We start from the raw sequence: 15,232 nt of genomic DNA on the forward strand, positions 1-15,232 counted from the left end.
GCGGCCAGCATCCTTACTAGCATACCGCCTCATGTCCACCACTCTTCGGGGTTTAGCCTCCTCGCTGGCACATCATCCAATGTCTGGCTCTGATACCATTTGTAACGACTCAAACTCACCGCTAACAGATATTATCATCTTTGAGCTTCCCCTCATAATTTTAAAACACGTATCTTAAGGAAAGGTTTCAACACCCATATAAAAAGAATGTTTCTGTGTTGCCCACTCCTCTCTGCTAGAATGTTTTCCAATGAAGAGGGCCCCAATCACTCACTCCAATGGCTCACACCCAGCCGCTCTTCTCTGCTTCTTCTGACCATTCCTTTCACACTATTCCTCTCCTTTTTGTTTACTTCCCTTGCGCCATCCTCAAAATCATGTGTCCACTTGCATTGGTGAGCAGGGCAATACACCCCGTGACATGCACCCTATTTTTACACACTGTTTTATAACCTTCAATCACTTTTGTCCCAACCCATCTTACCAAATCATGTGACTTTTTTTCCCACTTCCGTATATAAACTCACCAGGGGATGCAAGAATCTTCACATTCATAGCTCAATCAAACTCATTGTTTAGTATTTAGGAGCCCAAGAAATCCAAAATGGGTTATCAAGTCAGAGTGGTTCTAGCCCTTCTTCTTCAAGCATCTTGGTTGCTGTTCCTGCAACAAGCAAACGCAGCAGGAACCAACAAAAAAGGGGCATTGAAAGGAAGAAAGCAAGCCAATGGGTGCAATTTGTTCCAGGGAAAATGGGTTATTGACCCTTCTTTCCCTCTCTACAATTCTTCTGGTTGTCCTTTCATAGACGCCGAGTTCGATTGCCAAAAATATGGCAGACCCGACTCTGTTTACCTCAAATACTCTTGGCATCCCGACTCATGTAGCCTTTCAAGGTATTGGAATATATTTTATATAGCCGTAAAGGAACATGAATTAAAACTAGACATTTCTAATTCTTAACATGGTACCAGAGCTTCGTTCTTAACACCTCTTTGTCTATCTTTTTAACGAGGAGCTGCAGGCCTCCTTCGGGCAGTGCTCTGCAGCTCGCTTGCTCATGATTCTCTCCATAACTTTCTTGGTGTTCTTCAAAGTTGATGAATTTGGTAATGGGGATTTCAGATTTGATGGGGTGGATCTTCTGAAGAGATGGAGTGGGAAGAAGATAATGTTTGTGGGCGACTCACTGAGTTTGAACATGTGGGAATCGTTGTCTTGTATGCTACATGCGTCGGTGCCGAATGTCAAAACTACCTTCACCAGGAGGGACTCTATCTCCTCTGTCGTCTTCCAGGTTTTGCTTCTACTTTTCTCTCTCTCTCTCCCTCTCTCTCTCTCTCAAACATTTTTTTAAACTTAAAATGTAACGGCTCGAGTTCCCGTTAGCAGATAATGTCCACTTTGACCCCTAATGTATCGTTGTCAGCCTCACGGTTTTAAAATGTGTCTCCTATAAAGAAGGGTTCGCTCCCCTTTGTAACTAAGAATCTCACACAAAAATATTTTAAAATATTTTTAAAAATTAAAAAATACACGAATGAAATCATGAGTACCACATCTCAAAAATACCAATAAACTTATCTGAGTAATAATAATACTTTTAAAACTTTTAGATTTTTTTATTTATAATCCAATAGAAATATGATTTATGAAAGGTAAATAAATGATTTCCATTTATATCAATTGAAAAATTTTAGAAGTTTTTTATAAATATTAAAAACTATGGGAATTTTCTAATTTAATAAAGAAAAAAAAAAGTCTAAAGAAGAGTAATAAAATATTATTAAATTCTTCAAATGTATTGTATGATAATAAAAATAAAAAAATTAAAGTTCTTTGTATAACCATTTAAAAAAAAAAAAATTGGGTTTTTATTATCAAAAGTAATGATTTTCTTTATTTTGATCTTACTTTCTAAAAAGCTCTCAAAGGTTTGGGCATTTTTCTTTTGTCTTAATTAAGAAATAACACAAATAAAGTAAAAAAAAAAAAAAAAAAAAAAAAAAAAAAAACTATCCTTTATAGCCTTATTTTTTAAAATTCATAAATTGTAGCTAAAAATAGTAATAAAAATAGAAATAATTAGAAATATAATAGTTTTGTAAATAAGAAATAGAATGATAATAAATTTCACTATCCAAGATACTAAATTTTCTGGTAGATAAGATTTGGTGAGATTCGGAATCTGTTTCCAATCATAAAAAAGTACTTAAGAATTAAAATCTGAAACTTTTTCTTCTTACCCATCAAAATTATTTGACTCCTCAGGCTCCGGTGGGTTTGAGTTATTACAATGGTAGCAGGGGCGGTGTGCCAGTGAAGACGCTGGATCCCTAAAGGGGGTGGATTGTGAGATCCTATCTCGGTTGGAGAGGGGAACAAAACATTCCTTACGAGGGTGTGGATACCTCTTCCTAATAGACGCGTTTTAAAACCATGAGGTTGACGACTATACGCAACGGGCTAAAATGGACAATATCTGTTAGTAGTGGATTTGAGTTGTTACAATGGTAACAAAGCCAGACACCAGGTGACGTGTCAGCGAGGACGTTGGGATTCAAGGAGAGTGGATTGTGATATCCTATATTGATTGGAGAGGGTAAAAGAAGCATTCCCTATGACCGTGTGGAAACCTTTCCCTAATAAACGCATTTTAAAACGATGACGTTGACGGTTATACGTAACGGGCCAAAGCAGATAGTATCTACTAGTGGTGAGTTTGTGTTGTTACAATGGTAGTAGAGCCAGACATCGGGCGGTGTGCTAGTGAGGACGCTGGCCCCCAAGGGGGTGGATTGTGAAATCCCACATTGGTTGGAGAGGAGAACGAATCGTTCCTTGTAAGAGTGTGGAAACCTCTCCCCAATAGAGACGTTTTAAAACCGTGAGGCTGATGACAATACGTAATGCGCCAAAACAGACAATATCTACTAGTGGTGGGCTTGAACTGTTACAAATGACATCAAAGCTAGACACTAGGCAGTGTGCCAGCGAGGACGCTGGCTCCTAAGGGGGTGGATTGTGAGATCCCACATCGGTTGGAAAGGGGAATGAAACATTCCTTATGAGATTTTCTGCTAGCACACCACCCTAGTAGACAATATCTGTTAGCGGACAATTGAATGGAAATTTTCTTACTTCCCTTACTTACTCTAATGCTCCAAACAACATCATTATTAAGAATTTTGTGAAGAAAGTGATATCAGGACACTAAGAGTTCATATGTGGACAGGATTATGGAGTAACATTACTTCTATATCGGACGCCGTACCTAGTGGACATAGTGCGAGAGGATGTTGGGCGAGTGCTAAAACTAGATTCCATCGAGACTGGAAAAGCATGGCTAGGAATGGACGTCTTGATTTTCAACTCCTGGCATTGGTGGGTCCACACAGGAAAATCTCAGCCGTAAGTTCAAACATCAAACATTCTTAGGGACCTTGATGGTTTCTTTGAGCTTGGAGGAATGAACAAGAGTGTGTGTAATTTGCAGGTGGGATTTCATACAGAATGGCACGACACGGTTGAAAGACATGGACCGGTTGACAGCATTTTTCACAGGATTGACGACATGGGCCACATGGGTCGACCACAATGTCGACCCTACAAAAACAAAAGTGTTCTTCCAGGGAATTTCGCCTACCCACTATTTGTAAGTGTACAACTTAACAACCTTTCAAACAATTTCAGGGAATTTAACACTAAGAATTGAACTGCAATGAACCAGGGGGAAGGAATGGAATCAGCCCAAAAATAACTGCGTTGGACAGAGTGAGCCATTAACCGGATCAACGTATCCAGCCGGCGCACCACCGTCTGCAGATGTTGTAAATAGAGTGTTGAGTAAGATAAAAGTACCTGTTTACTTGCTGGACATCACAACGCTCTCTCAACTGAGGAAAGATGCCCATCCGGCTGGTTATAGTGGTGAGCATGCAGGCACAGACTGCAGCCATTGGTGCCTTCCGGGATTGCCAGATACATGGAACCAGCTCATGTATGCTGCTATCCTAACCATGTGAAGATCAATAAGGTTAATATTATGAGATCTCCGCCAAGAATTTGGAGACAACTCTAATAAGGAACAGGTAACAAAAGTATAGTATTCATAAGACAGGTAAAGAGAATAGGAGCAGAATGGATAAGATACTGTAAAAGAGGATGAAATCTTACAGGACTAGGAATGAACTTCTGGTTTGTTCAGTTTATCTTGTATTCTTGTACCATTGAGCTTTACACCTGAGTTTTCTAATCTTTTCACAGTGATGAAACTTGTCAATGTAATGGTTTTCTTAAATTTATCACAGAAATCAGCTGTCTCGTTTGGATTATTTTGTTGTAGTCTTCCACGTTGACTTGCATTTACTTGGATTCACAAGATATATGAAACAGGTCAGGCCCACCGCTAGTAGATATTGTTGGCTTTGGTCCGTCATGTATTGCCGTCTGCCTCACGATTTCAAAACGTGTCTACTGGGGAGAGGTTTCCACACCCTTATAAGGAAAGAATCGTTCCTCTCTCTAACCGATGTGGGATCTCACGATCCACCTCCCCTTGAGGGCCTAACGTCCTCGTTGGCACACCGCTTAGTGTCTAGCTCTGATACCATTTGTAATAGCATAAGCCCACCACTAGCAGATATTGTCTGTTTTGGCATGTTATATTGTCATCAGCATCAAGGTTTTAAAACGCATCAACTGGGGAGAGGTTTCCACACCCTTATAAGAAATGTTTTGTTCCCCTCTCCAACCGATGTGAGTTCTCCCAACCCACCACCCTTGGGAACTCAACATCCTCGCTGGCACACCACCCGGTGTCTATCTCTAATACCATTTGTAACAGTTCAAGCCTACCGCTAGCAGATATTGTTTGCTTTGGCCTGTTACGTATTGCCGTCAACCTCACAGTTTTAAAACACATCTGCTGGGAAGAGGTTTCCACACCTTTATAAGAATGCTTCGTTCCCCTCTCCAAACGACGTGGGATCTTACAATATATTCCTGAACTTAAGAGCCTTTCTAACTCCATTTTTCATAGAAGTCCTCGTGACTTTTATTTTGGTTTCTCCCAAAGGTCTCATATAGATGGAAATAATTGTCTTCATTCTATATCCGTGATCGGTTTCTTCCCTAGCCAATGTGGAATTTTGTTTCCACTCCTAACAACAATATACATATGGTGAGTTGGGGACAGTAATGAAGAAGAAAGAAAGGTACAATGATACCAGGTAAGATAGCTCATCATCCAGCCATATAACAGAAGTCGCAGCATCCTCAGTAAATTCTGCATGCCCAACTTCTTTGATCAGATGCTTTATGTAATCTCCTTTGGTTTCTGCGTCCATTTTTATCTGCAAGTTCTATCACCATATTAATCTCTGAACACAGAGTTTGCATAGATGATCTTCAACATACAATTTGATGTTCTCAATTCATCAAGAGCAGAAAAATCAGAATATGGATAGACTAGAGAGAATCATCTTAACCCATCTGTACTATTATATCTTACTGGATTTGACCACTAGAAGACACACCACAATGACAGATTAATTATAACTAAACTAAATGGTAACTAATCGTTTAAATAAAACATGAATGGAGCAAACAAATGTTTCAATCTACCTGATCGTGTCACGATCGTGGCGGAGCTGCAGTCTTACCGGGAGTCTCTCCGCCTCAAAGAGTGGTAGAATTCCGCCAACTCTCGGCCAGATCAACCTCTTTTCTTTGGATGGCAGCGGTGGCAGAACTGACTTAGACAGCAGAGGAGGAGGAGGAAGCTGCAATACAGGCTTCAGCTGAACTTCTGGCAGTGGAGCAGGGGACGATTGGAGTTTAGAAGTGATCAACCAAGTGAACTGTTGTATTTTCAGGGATTTCGGATTCATAGAACGGTCGTATAGTAGATTGCACACCGAGTAATCCGGTCCTTAAGTTCTTGATCTTTTTCGTTCTTGACAATATTTATGCACTCGTCTTTCTCCTTCAAATGACTGATTAGATTTGATCTCAAATGTCGATAGTTTAATCTCCCAAATCTAGAATAGTTGAACTTAGGAAAGGAAAAATCAACCAATTATCCAGAACTAGATATGTTTCTATTATTGTTTCTTAGATTTGAAGCATTGCAATATGAGAACTAAAACATATCAACCAACAAAGAAGGCTAGTAATACCTTGATTGACTGAACATGCTAGTTGGCCAATCAAGTTATTAATATCTGATACAGATTTGATAAATATTTCTTGTATAATCTTCAAGCAAGGCATCCTAACATGGGATTTTGGAGGTGAACCATTTCATGACAAGAATTGGAACATTGATCAAAGCCAATGCAAATTCAACTGCCACAGTCACACACAAGCAGCAAGGACATATGCAACTGAGCACCGATCTGCAAAACCAAATTAAAACAGGCTTGAGAAAGGACTATTCTTAGAAGATTTGGCAAAAGCTTTTAAGACTAGAAACAAAACAGTTATAAAACGAGAGAAAGAGATGCTCGATGAACATATTGTATGCCACGAACCCAAAGATCCAAATAATAATACCGACAAATCCAACAAAGAGGGCGAGGAAGGCGAATGGCAGGCCGAGAAGAAAGCCGAGAGGCCTGCAGTTACAGTCCTCACAACAGCAGCAGCACATGGTTATGTTCTAATTTGTTACTCTTCTTTCAGACTGTACCTGGGAGGTTGACAAAGAAGAATTCAGATGCAGCCTGCAGACTGCGATGCCTAATGTTATTACCTGTTACTTATAACTATACCATAGCTAGCTATTCTAATGCTTTCCATTGGAATGAACGCCATTATAGACAGCTACAAACATGATCCCACATTGTTTCCTCAATGAATCTGTGCCGGCCCTTTTGCATTGAAAGAGTTGAATCCTTTTTGTTCAGGTCAATTGGATCATTAAAAGACAGTACAAAATTCAACAATATAATACTATGACATTCGATCATTTTGAAAACTTCTAGAGATCTAAACTAAGAATGACAAGTTCAAACATGAATGGATAGATATTGGCATTGTCAAATCTTGCTGGCCATAGCTGAAAGAAGTCCATGAAGCAAAGATAAGTTAACTTGTGGCATTTCTGTCCCTCTGATGAATAATTCATCCAAATTTTAGTTCCGATCACTCGAATGATATGCAATCACAGAAAATTTAACTGCAGACGCCGGAGTTACAACGAGCGATCCATTAAATTACAGCAGCCGCAGCAGTCTGCAAATTTCACCATGTTTACTTCCGTGATGTAGTGCCTACTATGTCGTTGATGAGCATCAGCATTAGAAATGTTCATGGACAGTGTTCTCAGCAAGCCCTTATGTTGTTTTGGTGATATATATAAGAGCTCTGTGATTACAAAATCCCAAACTGTAAAATGATAACATCAACTTAGAAGCACCAAAACCGCCCTCTTGGTAACTGTTGGAGTGATATGGAGTGCGACAGAAACACAAAAAGTTATTTTTGAAGAGCATTCCAACATCAAGATTCAGCAATTTATATTAGGCATAAACACTTCTCTGACCGAACAAGCAATCCCGCGTTATCGGTTGAATGCCAACACTTATAAGCTGCCATCAGCCCCCACCCAACTGCTGCCTTTGCATTTAACTCTTCTCATCTTCATAACCTCTCTCAGTTCACTAACATTGTCCCATTTCCCAGCTTCTGCAAAGGTATTAGACAAGGCAACATAAGCTCCTGGCCGACTGTCAGCATTCAGCTTAAATAGTTCATTAGCAGCTATGCAGGCCATTTCAATGTTGCCATGAAGCTTAGCTGAGCTCAGTAGAGCTGCCCATACATCAGAATTAGGAGGCTCAGGCATTTGCATAATGAATTCCCATGCTTGATGCAAACTTCCTGCACGTCCCAGTAGATCAACCATACATGCATAATGCTCCAATTTTGGTTTCAATGAGTAGTCTCTCTCCATGCTTTCAAAAATCTCCTGCCCCTTCTCTACTAGCCCTCCGTGTGCACAAGCCGAGAGAGCGCTCAGAAAGGTAACGAAGTTTGGCTGAATCTGGTGTTTCTCTTGCATAATGCAAAAGAGCTCTAGTGCTTCATTTGGATATCCATTTTTTCCATATCCATCTATCATAGACGTCCATGAGAAGACATTTCTCTCCGGCATTTGGTCGAAAACTCGACGAGCGTCCTCCGTTCTTCCACATTTGGAGTGCATGTCTATAAGAGCACTTCCCATTCTGATATCTGTGAAGAATTTAGTCTTCATAAGTTGACATTGAATTTGTTGGCCTGCTTCAAATGCTGCCAACACCGAACAAGCACCGATCACACTCGAAAACGTCGAAATATTCGGTGAAAAACACAAACGTTGCATGTCAATGTAAACCTCGAGCGATTTCTTGGCATGTTCAAGCGTTTTACTATAACCTTCAATCATTACATTGAATACAACTATATCCTTTTCAACAGTCTTCATAAAAATCTCTTCAGCATCTTGAACCAACCCCTGATTCATATATCCCGAAATCATCGATGTCGAACATATCACATTATTTTGCAACATCATATCAAACACAATCCTAGCAAAATAAACGTCGCCATTTTTAACGTACGAGTCAATAAGCGCAGTGTAAAGCACATCATCTGGTGATACATCCGACTTCAATATCTGGGCATGAACCACCCTTCCTAAACAACGCAGAACAGAGTCATTACGTGCACAAGTAGACGCTTTTAAAATCATTGAAAATGTATACCCATCGAGCCTTTCACCGGAAATTATGAGCTCACGAACCAAAGAAAACGATTCAGCAACTTTTCCCACCTTTATATACCCACTTATCATATAATTGTATGCAGAAAGTGTCTTTTGAGGCAATTCGTCGAACACCTGGCGTGCATACTTCAATGAGTTACATTTCAGGTGGAGTATGAGTAGTTTAATGGAGATACTTGTATTGGGTATGAACCCGGATTTGAGAATATGGGAATGGAGCTTCTGACCGGGAGAAGGGTCGTCGGAATTGATGTAATGTTGCAGGGCTGATGCTAAAATGGTGGATGTTTGGTTCGAAGTTTGGGTTGCGGCGGCGGAGGGAAGAGAATCGCTGAGTGATGAGAAAATCCGGCGCGTAATAGCTTGAAATCTGCCATTTTTCATCTTCTCATGGCAGCCGATTGAATTATTTGGTTATGGTCTTGGATTTGCCGAGGAAATTCGGGATGGCTAATCTAAGAGGAACTCGGTTTATATGATATGTTATAATAAAAAGGATAAAAAGGCTAAATTATCACTAAAAAAAACCCTAACCTTTTAATACTTTCAAAATTATAAATATAATTTAACACTTCATAATATGTGTAGAGCCTAAAATAATGCTCGAGGTTTCTATATATTTATAAAATATGTTTTGTAGCATAACAACGACTTTGCTATGAGCTTCCTCAAAAGGGCTCACTTATAAACCTATAATCATTCCCTAAATTAGTCGATGTGGGAATTTCATCATCCAACATCTCCCCTCGAACAAAATACGTCTCCCCTTAATCGAGGCTCGACTTCTTTTTCTTTTTGGAGTTTAGTCATTTTTTACTATGCCTTAGAGGAGGATTGACTCTTTTTCTTCTAGAGTCCTTTGTTCGACATTTGAAGATTTACCAATCTATTGGCATGACTAAGTTTAGGGCATAACTCTGATACCATGTTAAGACGAACACGACTTTCCACAATAGAAAATATTGGAGAAAGGTTTATATTAATAACTTCAAATATGTACACCAACAAAATACAAAGAAACTACGAGTTTTCACTAATAGTATATATGGTTTAGTTTATCTTTAATATAATCATCTACTATATATAACTATCTATTATACATGTGTACGAGCTTCTTACCCTAGATAGGCAGTAGTCTATGTAACCCAACATTTGTTTCCTTCTCCAACTGATGTGAAAGCTGACACACAACTCGATATTCCGCTTTGATATCATTTGTAACAGTTCAAGCTCACCGCTAGCAAATATTATCTGTTTTAGCTCGTTACTTATCGTCGTCAGTCTCACAATTTTAAAATGTCTTTACTATAAAATAATGTTTATTTATCTCTTCAATTGATGTGAGATCTCACAAAATATATATGTATATATGTATACAATTGGAACGAGTGGGGTGGGGATGCGTCCCCATTTAGTTAACACGAACCAAAATAGATTACAATGGACCACGTTTTTACTCGATGACATCTCTAGTAATAAGCATAGCATCATATGCACATAAATATACCATTGGTATACATATAATTAAGGATGCCTTATTGAAACTATATGAGTGGGAAGTTTGTAAAGGTTAGTGGATAGCCAAGCTTCGGCAATGGCTATCCATTAGCATCCAACAACAACCCACATCCTGATGGTGCCGCGGGTCAGGTCCTCCGGGGCTGAGCCGGGTGGGCTTGTAAGCAAAGTTCTTAGCGTATTCATTCGCCTGTCGAGCTATTTCGGTCGCAATTCGGGTCATTTCTGGGTTTAGCTTCGTCGGGGTTGAAGAAAATGAAACAAGTACGAGGATAATCACCACATAGAACCAAAGATTAGCCATGTGTTTTCTGTTGTCTGCAAATTTTGGTTTGGATTCGTTGTATATATAAAGCAACGAGCTTTTTGTAAGATCCCACGCCGGGTTAGAAAGGAAACGAAACATTGTTTACAATGGTTTGGAAACCTCTACCGAGCAAATGCGTTTTAAAAACTTTGAAGGTAAACATCAAAGAGAAAACCCAAAAAGAACAATATCTATTTGCAGTGGGCTTAGGTGGTTACAAATGGTATCAAAGCCAGACACCGAGATGTGTCAACGAGGATGCTGGGCCTTGAAGGAGTGGACAATATTTGCTGGCCGTGGGCTTGAGTTGCTACACTTTTAATAGACAAAGAATGATTATATTTATAAGAAGCATTTTAAAAATATTGAGGGGAAGTTCAAGAAGGAAAGCCCAAACACGACAATATCTAAGTCGTGGTGGGCTTGGGTTGTTACAAATTGTATCAGAGCCAGACATCGGGTCTTGTACTAGGGAGGACGTTGGGTCCCAAAAGAGGTAAGAGAAAGCCCAAAAAAGACAATATCTACTAGCGGTGAACATGAGCAGTTACAAATTGTATCAGAGCCAGACACCGGGTGTTGTGCTAGCGAAGATGCTAGGTCCCGAAGGGGGTAAGGGAAAGCTGAGAGAGGACAATATCTGCTAATGGTGGGCTTGAGTTGTTACAAATTGTATTAGATCCAAACACCGAGCGTTGTGCCAACTAAGATGATGGGTTCCGAAGGGGGTATAGGAAAGTCTAAAGAGAACAATATCGGCTAGCGGTGGGCTTGGGTTTGAGTTGTTACAAATTGTACCAGAGACAGACACCGAACGTTTTGCCAACAAGGACGCTAGATTTCGAAGGGGTGAACAATATTTGATAGCGGTGGACTTAAACAATTACACTGTTAATAGATAAAGAGAGATGCATTAGTCTTAATTTAATGGACAAAGAAAAACATGAATAGATTAAGATTAGATAAAATATTAAAGGTTGAATTAAGAGTAAAGCACGTTTTAGTTTGGTAGTAAAGTTGGAAAGAATTGTACTTTAGTTTCAAGTTTAAATTTGAGTCATGATAAGATGTTGTTGCCTTTTTGTGAAGATAAATGTGAGATAAATGAATATCGTGGCGGCGGCGGCGGCGGCTGTCCTTTGTGAAGGCGGCGGAATGTCCTTGTGAAAGTGCTGAATTGCATGAATGGTGGTTTTGTTGGCTGATTAAACTTAGAACTTGAAATAGCTAATGCACTATCCGAACTTGGAACGAGCAAAACTCGAACTCGAACTTGAAGCAAACAAAATTCAACGGGACGAACTAAATTTGAGGTGAACAAAGCTTGAGGTTGGAGGGAGTGAAGTCGTCTTGTATGCATCCAACTTGTAACGTCTTGTTTTCATGGTTCGAAATTAGAGGAAGTGAGGCCCTTTCATGTGTAAATCTCATATCGGTTGGAGAGAAGAACGTTCTTCATAAGTGTGTGGAAACCTCTCCCTAATAGAGGTATGTTAGACGAACACGACTCTCCACAATGATATGATATTGCGAGCATAAGCTCTCATGGTTTTGCTTAGGCTTCTTCAAAAGGTCTCATACCAATGGAGAGAGTATTCCTTGATTATAAACCCATGATCATTCCCTAAATTAGCCGATGTGGGACTTTCATCATCCAACACCTCCCCTTAATCGAGACTCGATTCCTTTGGAGTCTTAGTCCTTTTTTACTGCCTTTGAAGAGGCTTGACTCATTTTCTTTTGGAGTACTTTGTTCAATATTTGAGGATTTACCAATCTATTGGCACGACTAAGTTTAGGGCATGACTCTAATACCAAGTTAGACGAACACGACTCTTCACAATGGTATGATATTGCCCACTTTGAGCATAACCTCTCATGGCTTTGCTTTGGGTTTCCCAAAAGGCCTCATACCATTGGAGAGAGTATTTTTTGTTTATAAACTCATGATCATTCTCTAAATTAGCCGATGTGAGACTTTCATCATCCAACACCTTTTTAAAACCGTGAGACCGATAATGGTGGGTTTATGTTGTTACAAATGGTATCAAAGCCAGACACTAAGTGATGTGCAAGCAAGGATGCTAGCCCCCTTGTGAGATCTCACATCGATATCAGTAGGGTGTGGAAACATCTCCCTAGTAGACGTATTTTAAAATTATGAGACTGACGGTGATACGTAACGGACCAAAACGGATAGTAGATGAACAAATCAAAATTACGTCGAATAAGAATAATAATGAATAATGAAGGTGAAAAGAGCAGGCCAATAATGGAGGTCATTTGTTTCTGTTCTGATCAATGCAGAGACTGTTGGACACTGATAGTTAATACCATCTTTATTCAATTCAACTCCAACAAAAAACCCCAAATCTTCATTACAATTGCCATTTTTGGAACAATCCGCTAAGCCACAGAGATTCAGAATGGGTTCTCAAAACCCTTCCCCTTAATGATGTGGATCATGAGATTTCGTCCGAGCTTGACCGGAGACACCGTTCAAGCTCCAACCATCGAGCAGCTTGGCTGTGAGCGACCCACTAAAGTCATTGTGATGTCCCACATTGGTTGGGAAGGAGAACAAAACACGGGTGTGGAAACCTTTCTCTAGCACACTCGTTTTAAAGCCCTGAGAGGAAGCCCAAAGAGGACAATATCGACTAGCGGTGGATCTGGGTCGTTACACCCATATTGGATTATAAATAAATTTATTTGGATCGAGTTGAATTCCAATAAATAACGAATTTCTAATTTAAGGAATGATTCAACTCAAATGTCCGAACAAATAAATTCTTAACATGGTATCAGAGTCATGCCCTAAGTCACATTCCCTAATTTAGGGAATGAACAAAAAATTTCTAACCTGGTATCAGAGTCATGCCGTACGCAGTAAAATTTATGGTTGAGTTGGATTAGACTGGGTTAATTATTTTATTTAATAAGAGTAATAATTAGTGAATTTTTATTTTAAATTATTTTAATTCACCCAAAAATAATATAAAAATTTTCAAAAAGTTTATTAATTTGACGAAAATAAAAATAAACATTTATTGAAGAAAAAAATGTGCTATAAAATAAAAATTACAAGTCACTTTCTAAAGCTTTTTATTTATATATAATTTAAAAAAAAAATAAAGTTTCATAATAGCAAATAATGGAATATATTTCCATATTTAGATATTATTATACCAATTGCTGTGAAGAACAGGGGAAAAATAGGTAGAAAATAATAAGAAAATAATTTTCCAATATAATTTCTTTTATAAGGCTAATGACTAACAATGAAGTTTTTAATTAAATTAAAAAGGCATGTCTATATTTTGTTAATTCTAAATATATTAATTTTCCCATTTAAAAATAAACTAAATTCTATAAAATATAGTAAAAAAAATCACGACGTTTAAGCTATTAATATTTTTTTTTTCCGGTCTCCATAATTTTAATGAGTTGACTAATAAAGGGTATTCACTGGGTCGAGTTAGATATCTTCTATATCCTACTAAATTGGTCGAGTCAGGTATTCACTCACTCAACTATAAAATACTGGATCAGCCCAATCCGTAGGTTTTTATTTACTTGAACCTAACCTCACATAAATAAATTGATAACCCAACCCAAATTGTACGTGTTGGGCTAGGTTGGTCGAGTTATTCAAGTTATCGGGTGTAATCAAACTCGTCACAAACCAGTTGTATTAAATCTCTGAATCTAATAAAATCTTTTAATTTGAAGTAAATTTAAGAAAATCGGTTGAGAATTAATATAGAATTTTGATTTTCTATGATTCTCTATAACAAAAAAAAAACCATAAAATAATCCAAATTTAGACTGCAAACAGCTGTGGTTTCATAACATGAATTTAATTTTGTTATGAAAACTTAAAGATTATGATTTAATCAAACTTTTTTAAGTAAAATATTAAAATCTTGTCTTTATTGAAATTGTATCATATCATTAAAAAAAAATTTTAATTTTAATTTTAGTGTCAGTCTAAGCTTAAAAGTTTTAAAACGTGTCTACTAAGGACAAGTTTTTACACGAATGTAACACTTGTAACAGCTCAAGCTCACGGCCCGTGGATATTGTCTTCTTTGGACTTTCCCCTTAAGATTTTAAAACGGGTCGATTGAGGAAATATTTCCTCTCGAGCGGATGTGGGATTTCTGAGCTAACTTGCTAAACCTTTCCATCTTAGACTCCTATTTTTCCTCACTTGTTAACTAGTAAGTTGGATTCTCTCCTTTAAGGCGATAGGACTATGTTGCAGGTCTTGAGGTTGGTGGATTAAAAAAGACATCTTTTGTGAGATCTTATATCGATTGGAGAAGGGAATGAGACATTCCTTATAAGGGTGTAGAAACCTCTCCCCAATAGATGCATTTGAAAATTGTGAGATTGATGACGATATGTAACGGGCTAAAACATGCAATATCTACTACCAGTGGGCTTGGACTATTATATATAGTATCAGAGCAAGACACTGGTCGGTGTGTTAGCAAGAACGTTGGGCCTCCAAGGGAGGGAGGAGGTGGATTGTGAGATCCCACATCAGTTGAAGAGAGGCGAAACATTCCTTACAAGGGTGTAGAATTGGTACGCTAGGAAGGACGTTGGGCCTCTAAAGGAGGTAGATTAT

At 38.5% G+C, this 15,232-nt stretch overlaps 3 protein-coding genes across 4 annotated transcripts; 1 reads left to right on the forward strand and 2 right to left on the reverse strand.

The window, feature by feature from the left end:
* Positions 1-368: 368 nt before the first annotated feature.
* Positions 369-4,335, forward strand: LOC111802682 (protein trichome birefringence-like 37). 2 transcript variants are annotated; one of them, XM_023687139.2, is made up of 5 exons: positions 369-897; positions 1,127-1,298; positions 3,237-3,412; positions 3,498-3,656; positions 3,732-4,335. In XM_023687139.2, the coding sequence occupies exons 1-5, from the start codon at positions 605-607 to the stop codon at positions 4,024-4,026; spliced, it is 1,095 nt and encodes a 364-aa protein (XP_023542907.2). In that variant the 5' UTR covers positions 369-604; the 3' UTR covers positions 4,027-4,335. The 2 variants fall into 2 exon arrangements, with proteins under 2 accessions (XP_023542907.2, XP_086983041.1); XM_087126915.1 differs by having other exon boundaries at positions 760-897; positions 1,026-1,298.
* A 1,940-nt stretch (positions 4,336-6,275) lies between these two features.
* On the reverse strand, positions 6,276-6,674 carry LOC111801456 (signaling peptide TAXIMIN 1-like). Its single transcript, XM_023685459.2, has 2 exons — positions 6,535-6,674; positions 6,276-6,399 (listed from the first exon to the last, which is right to left on the reverse strand). The coding sequence occupies exons 1-2, from the start codon at positions 6,651-6,653 to the stop codon at positions 6,276-6,278; spliced, it is 243 nt and encodes an 80-aa protein (XP_023541227.1). The 5' UTR covers positions 6,654-6,674.
* A 912-nt stretch (positions 6,675-7,586) lies between these two features.
* On the reverse strand, positions 7,587-9,268 carry LOC111801455 (Tetratricopeptide repeat (TPR)-like superfamily protein). Its single transcript, XM_023685457.2, has one exon. The coding sequence runs from the start codon at positions 9,153-9,155 to the stop codon at positions 7,587-7,589; it is 1,569 nt and encodes a 522-aa protein (XP_023541225.2). The 5' UTR covers positions 9,156-9,268.
* Between the last annotated feature and the right edge of the window lie 5,964 nt (positions 9,269-15,232).

This window comes from Cucurbita pepo, chromosome 9, assembly GCF_057944985.1.
Source record: "Cucurbita pepo subsp. pepo isolate OVF chromosome 9, ASM5794498v1, whole genome shotgun sequence".
Classification (NCBI taxonomy): domain Eukaryota; kingdom Viridiplantae; phylum Streptophyta; class Magnoliopsida; order Cucurbitales; family Cucurbitaceae; genus Cucurbita; species Cucurbita pepo.

Coding starts and splice junctions, on each gene's coding strand:
- LOC111802682 (XM_023687139.2), top strand. CDS start 605: ATGGGTTATCAAGTCAGAGTGGTTCTAGCCCTTCTTCTTCAAGCATCT. Junction 898..1,126: donor GACTCATGTAGCCTTTCAAG/GTATTGGAATAT, acceptor TGGGGATTTCAG/ATTTGATGGGGTGGATCTTC. Junction 3,413..3,497: donor CACACAGGAAAATCTCAGCC/GTAAGTTCAAAC, acceptor TGTAATTTGCAG/GTGGGATTTCATACAGAATG.
- LOC111801456 (XM_023685459.2), bottom strand. CDS start 6,653: ATGTGCTGCTGCTGTTGTGAGGACTGTAACTGCAGGCCTCTCGGCTTT. Junction 6,400..6,534: donor ATTATTATTTGGATCTTTGG/GTTCGTGGCATA, acceptor TTGGTTTTGCAG/ATCGGTGCTCAGTTGCATAT.
- LOC111801455 (XM_023685457.2), bottom strand. CDS start 9,155: ATGAAAAATGGCAGATTTCAAGCTATTACGCGCCGGATTTTCTCATCA.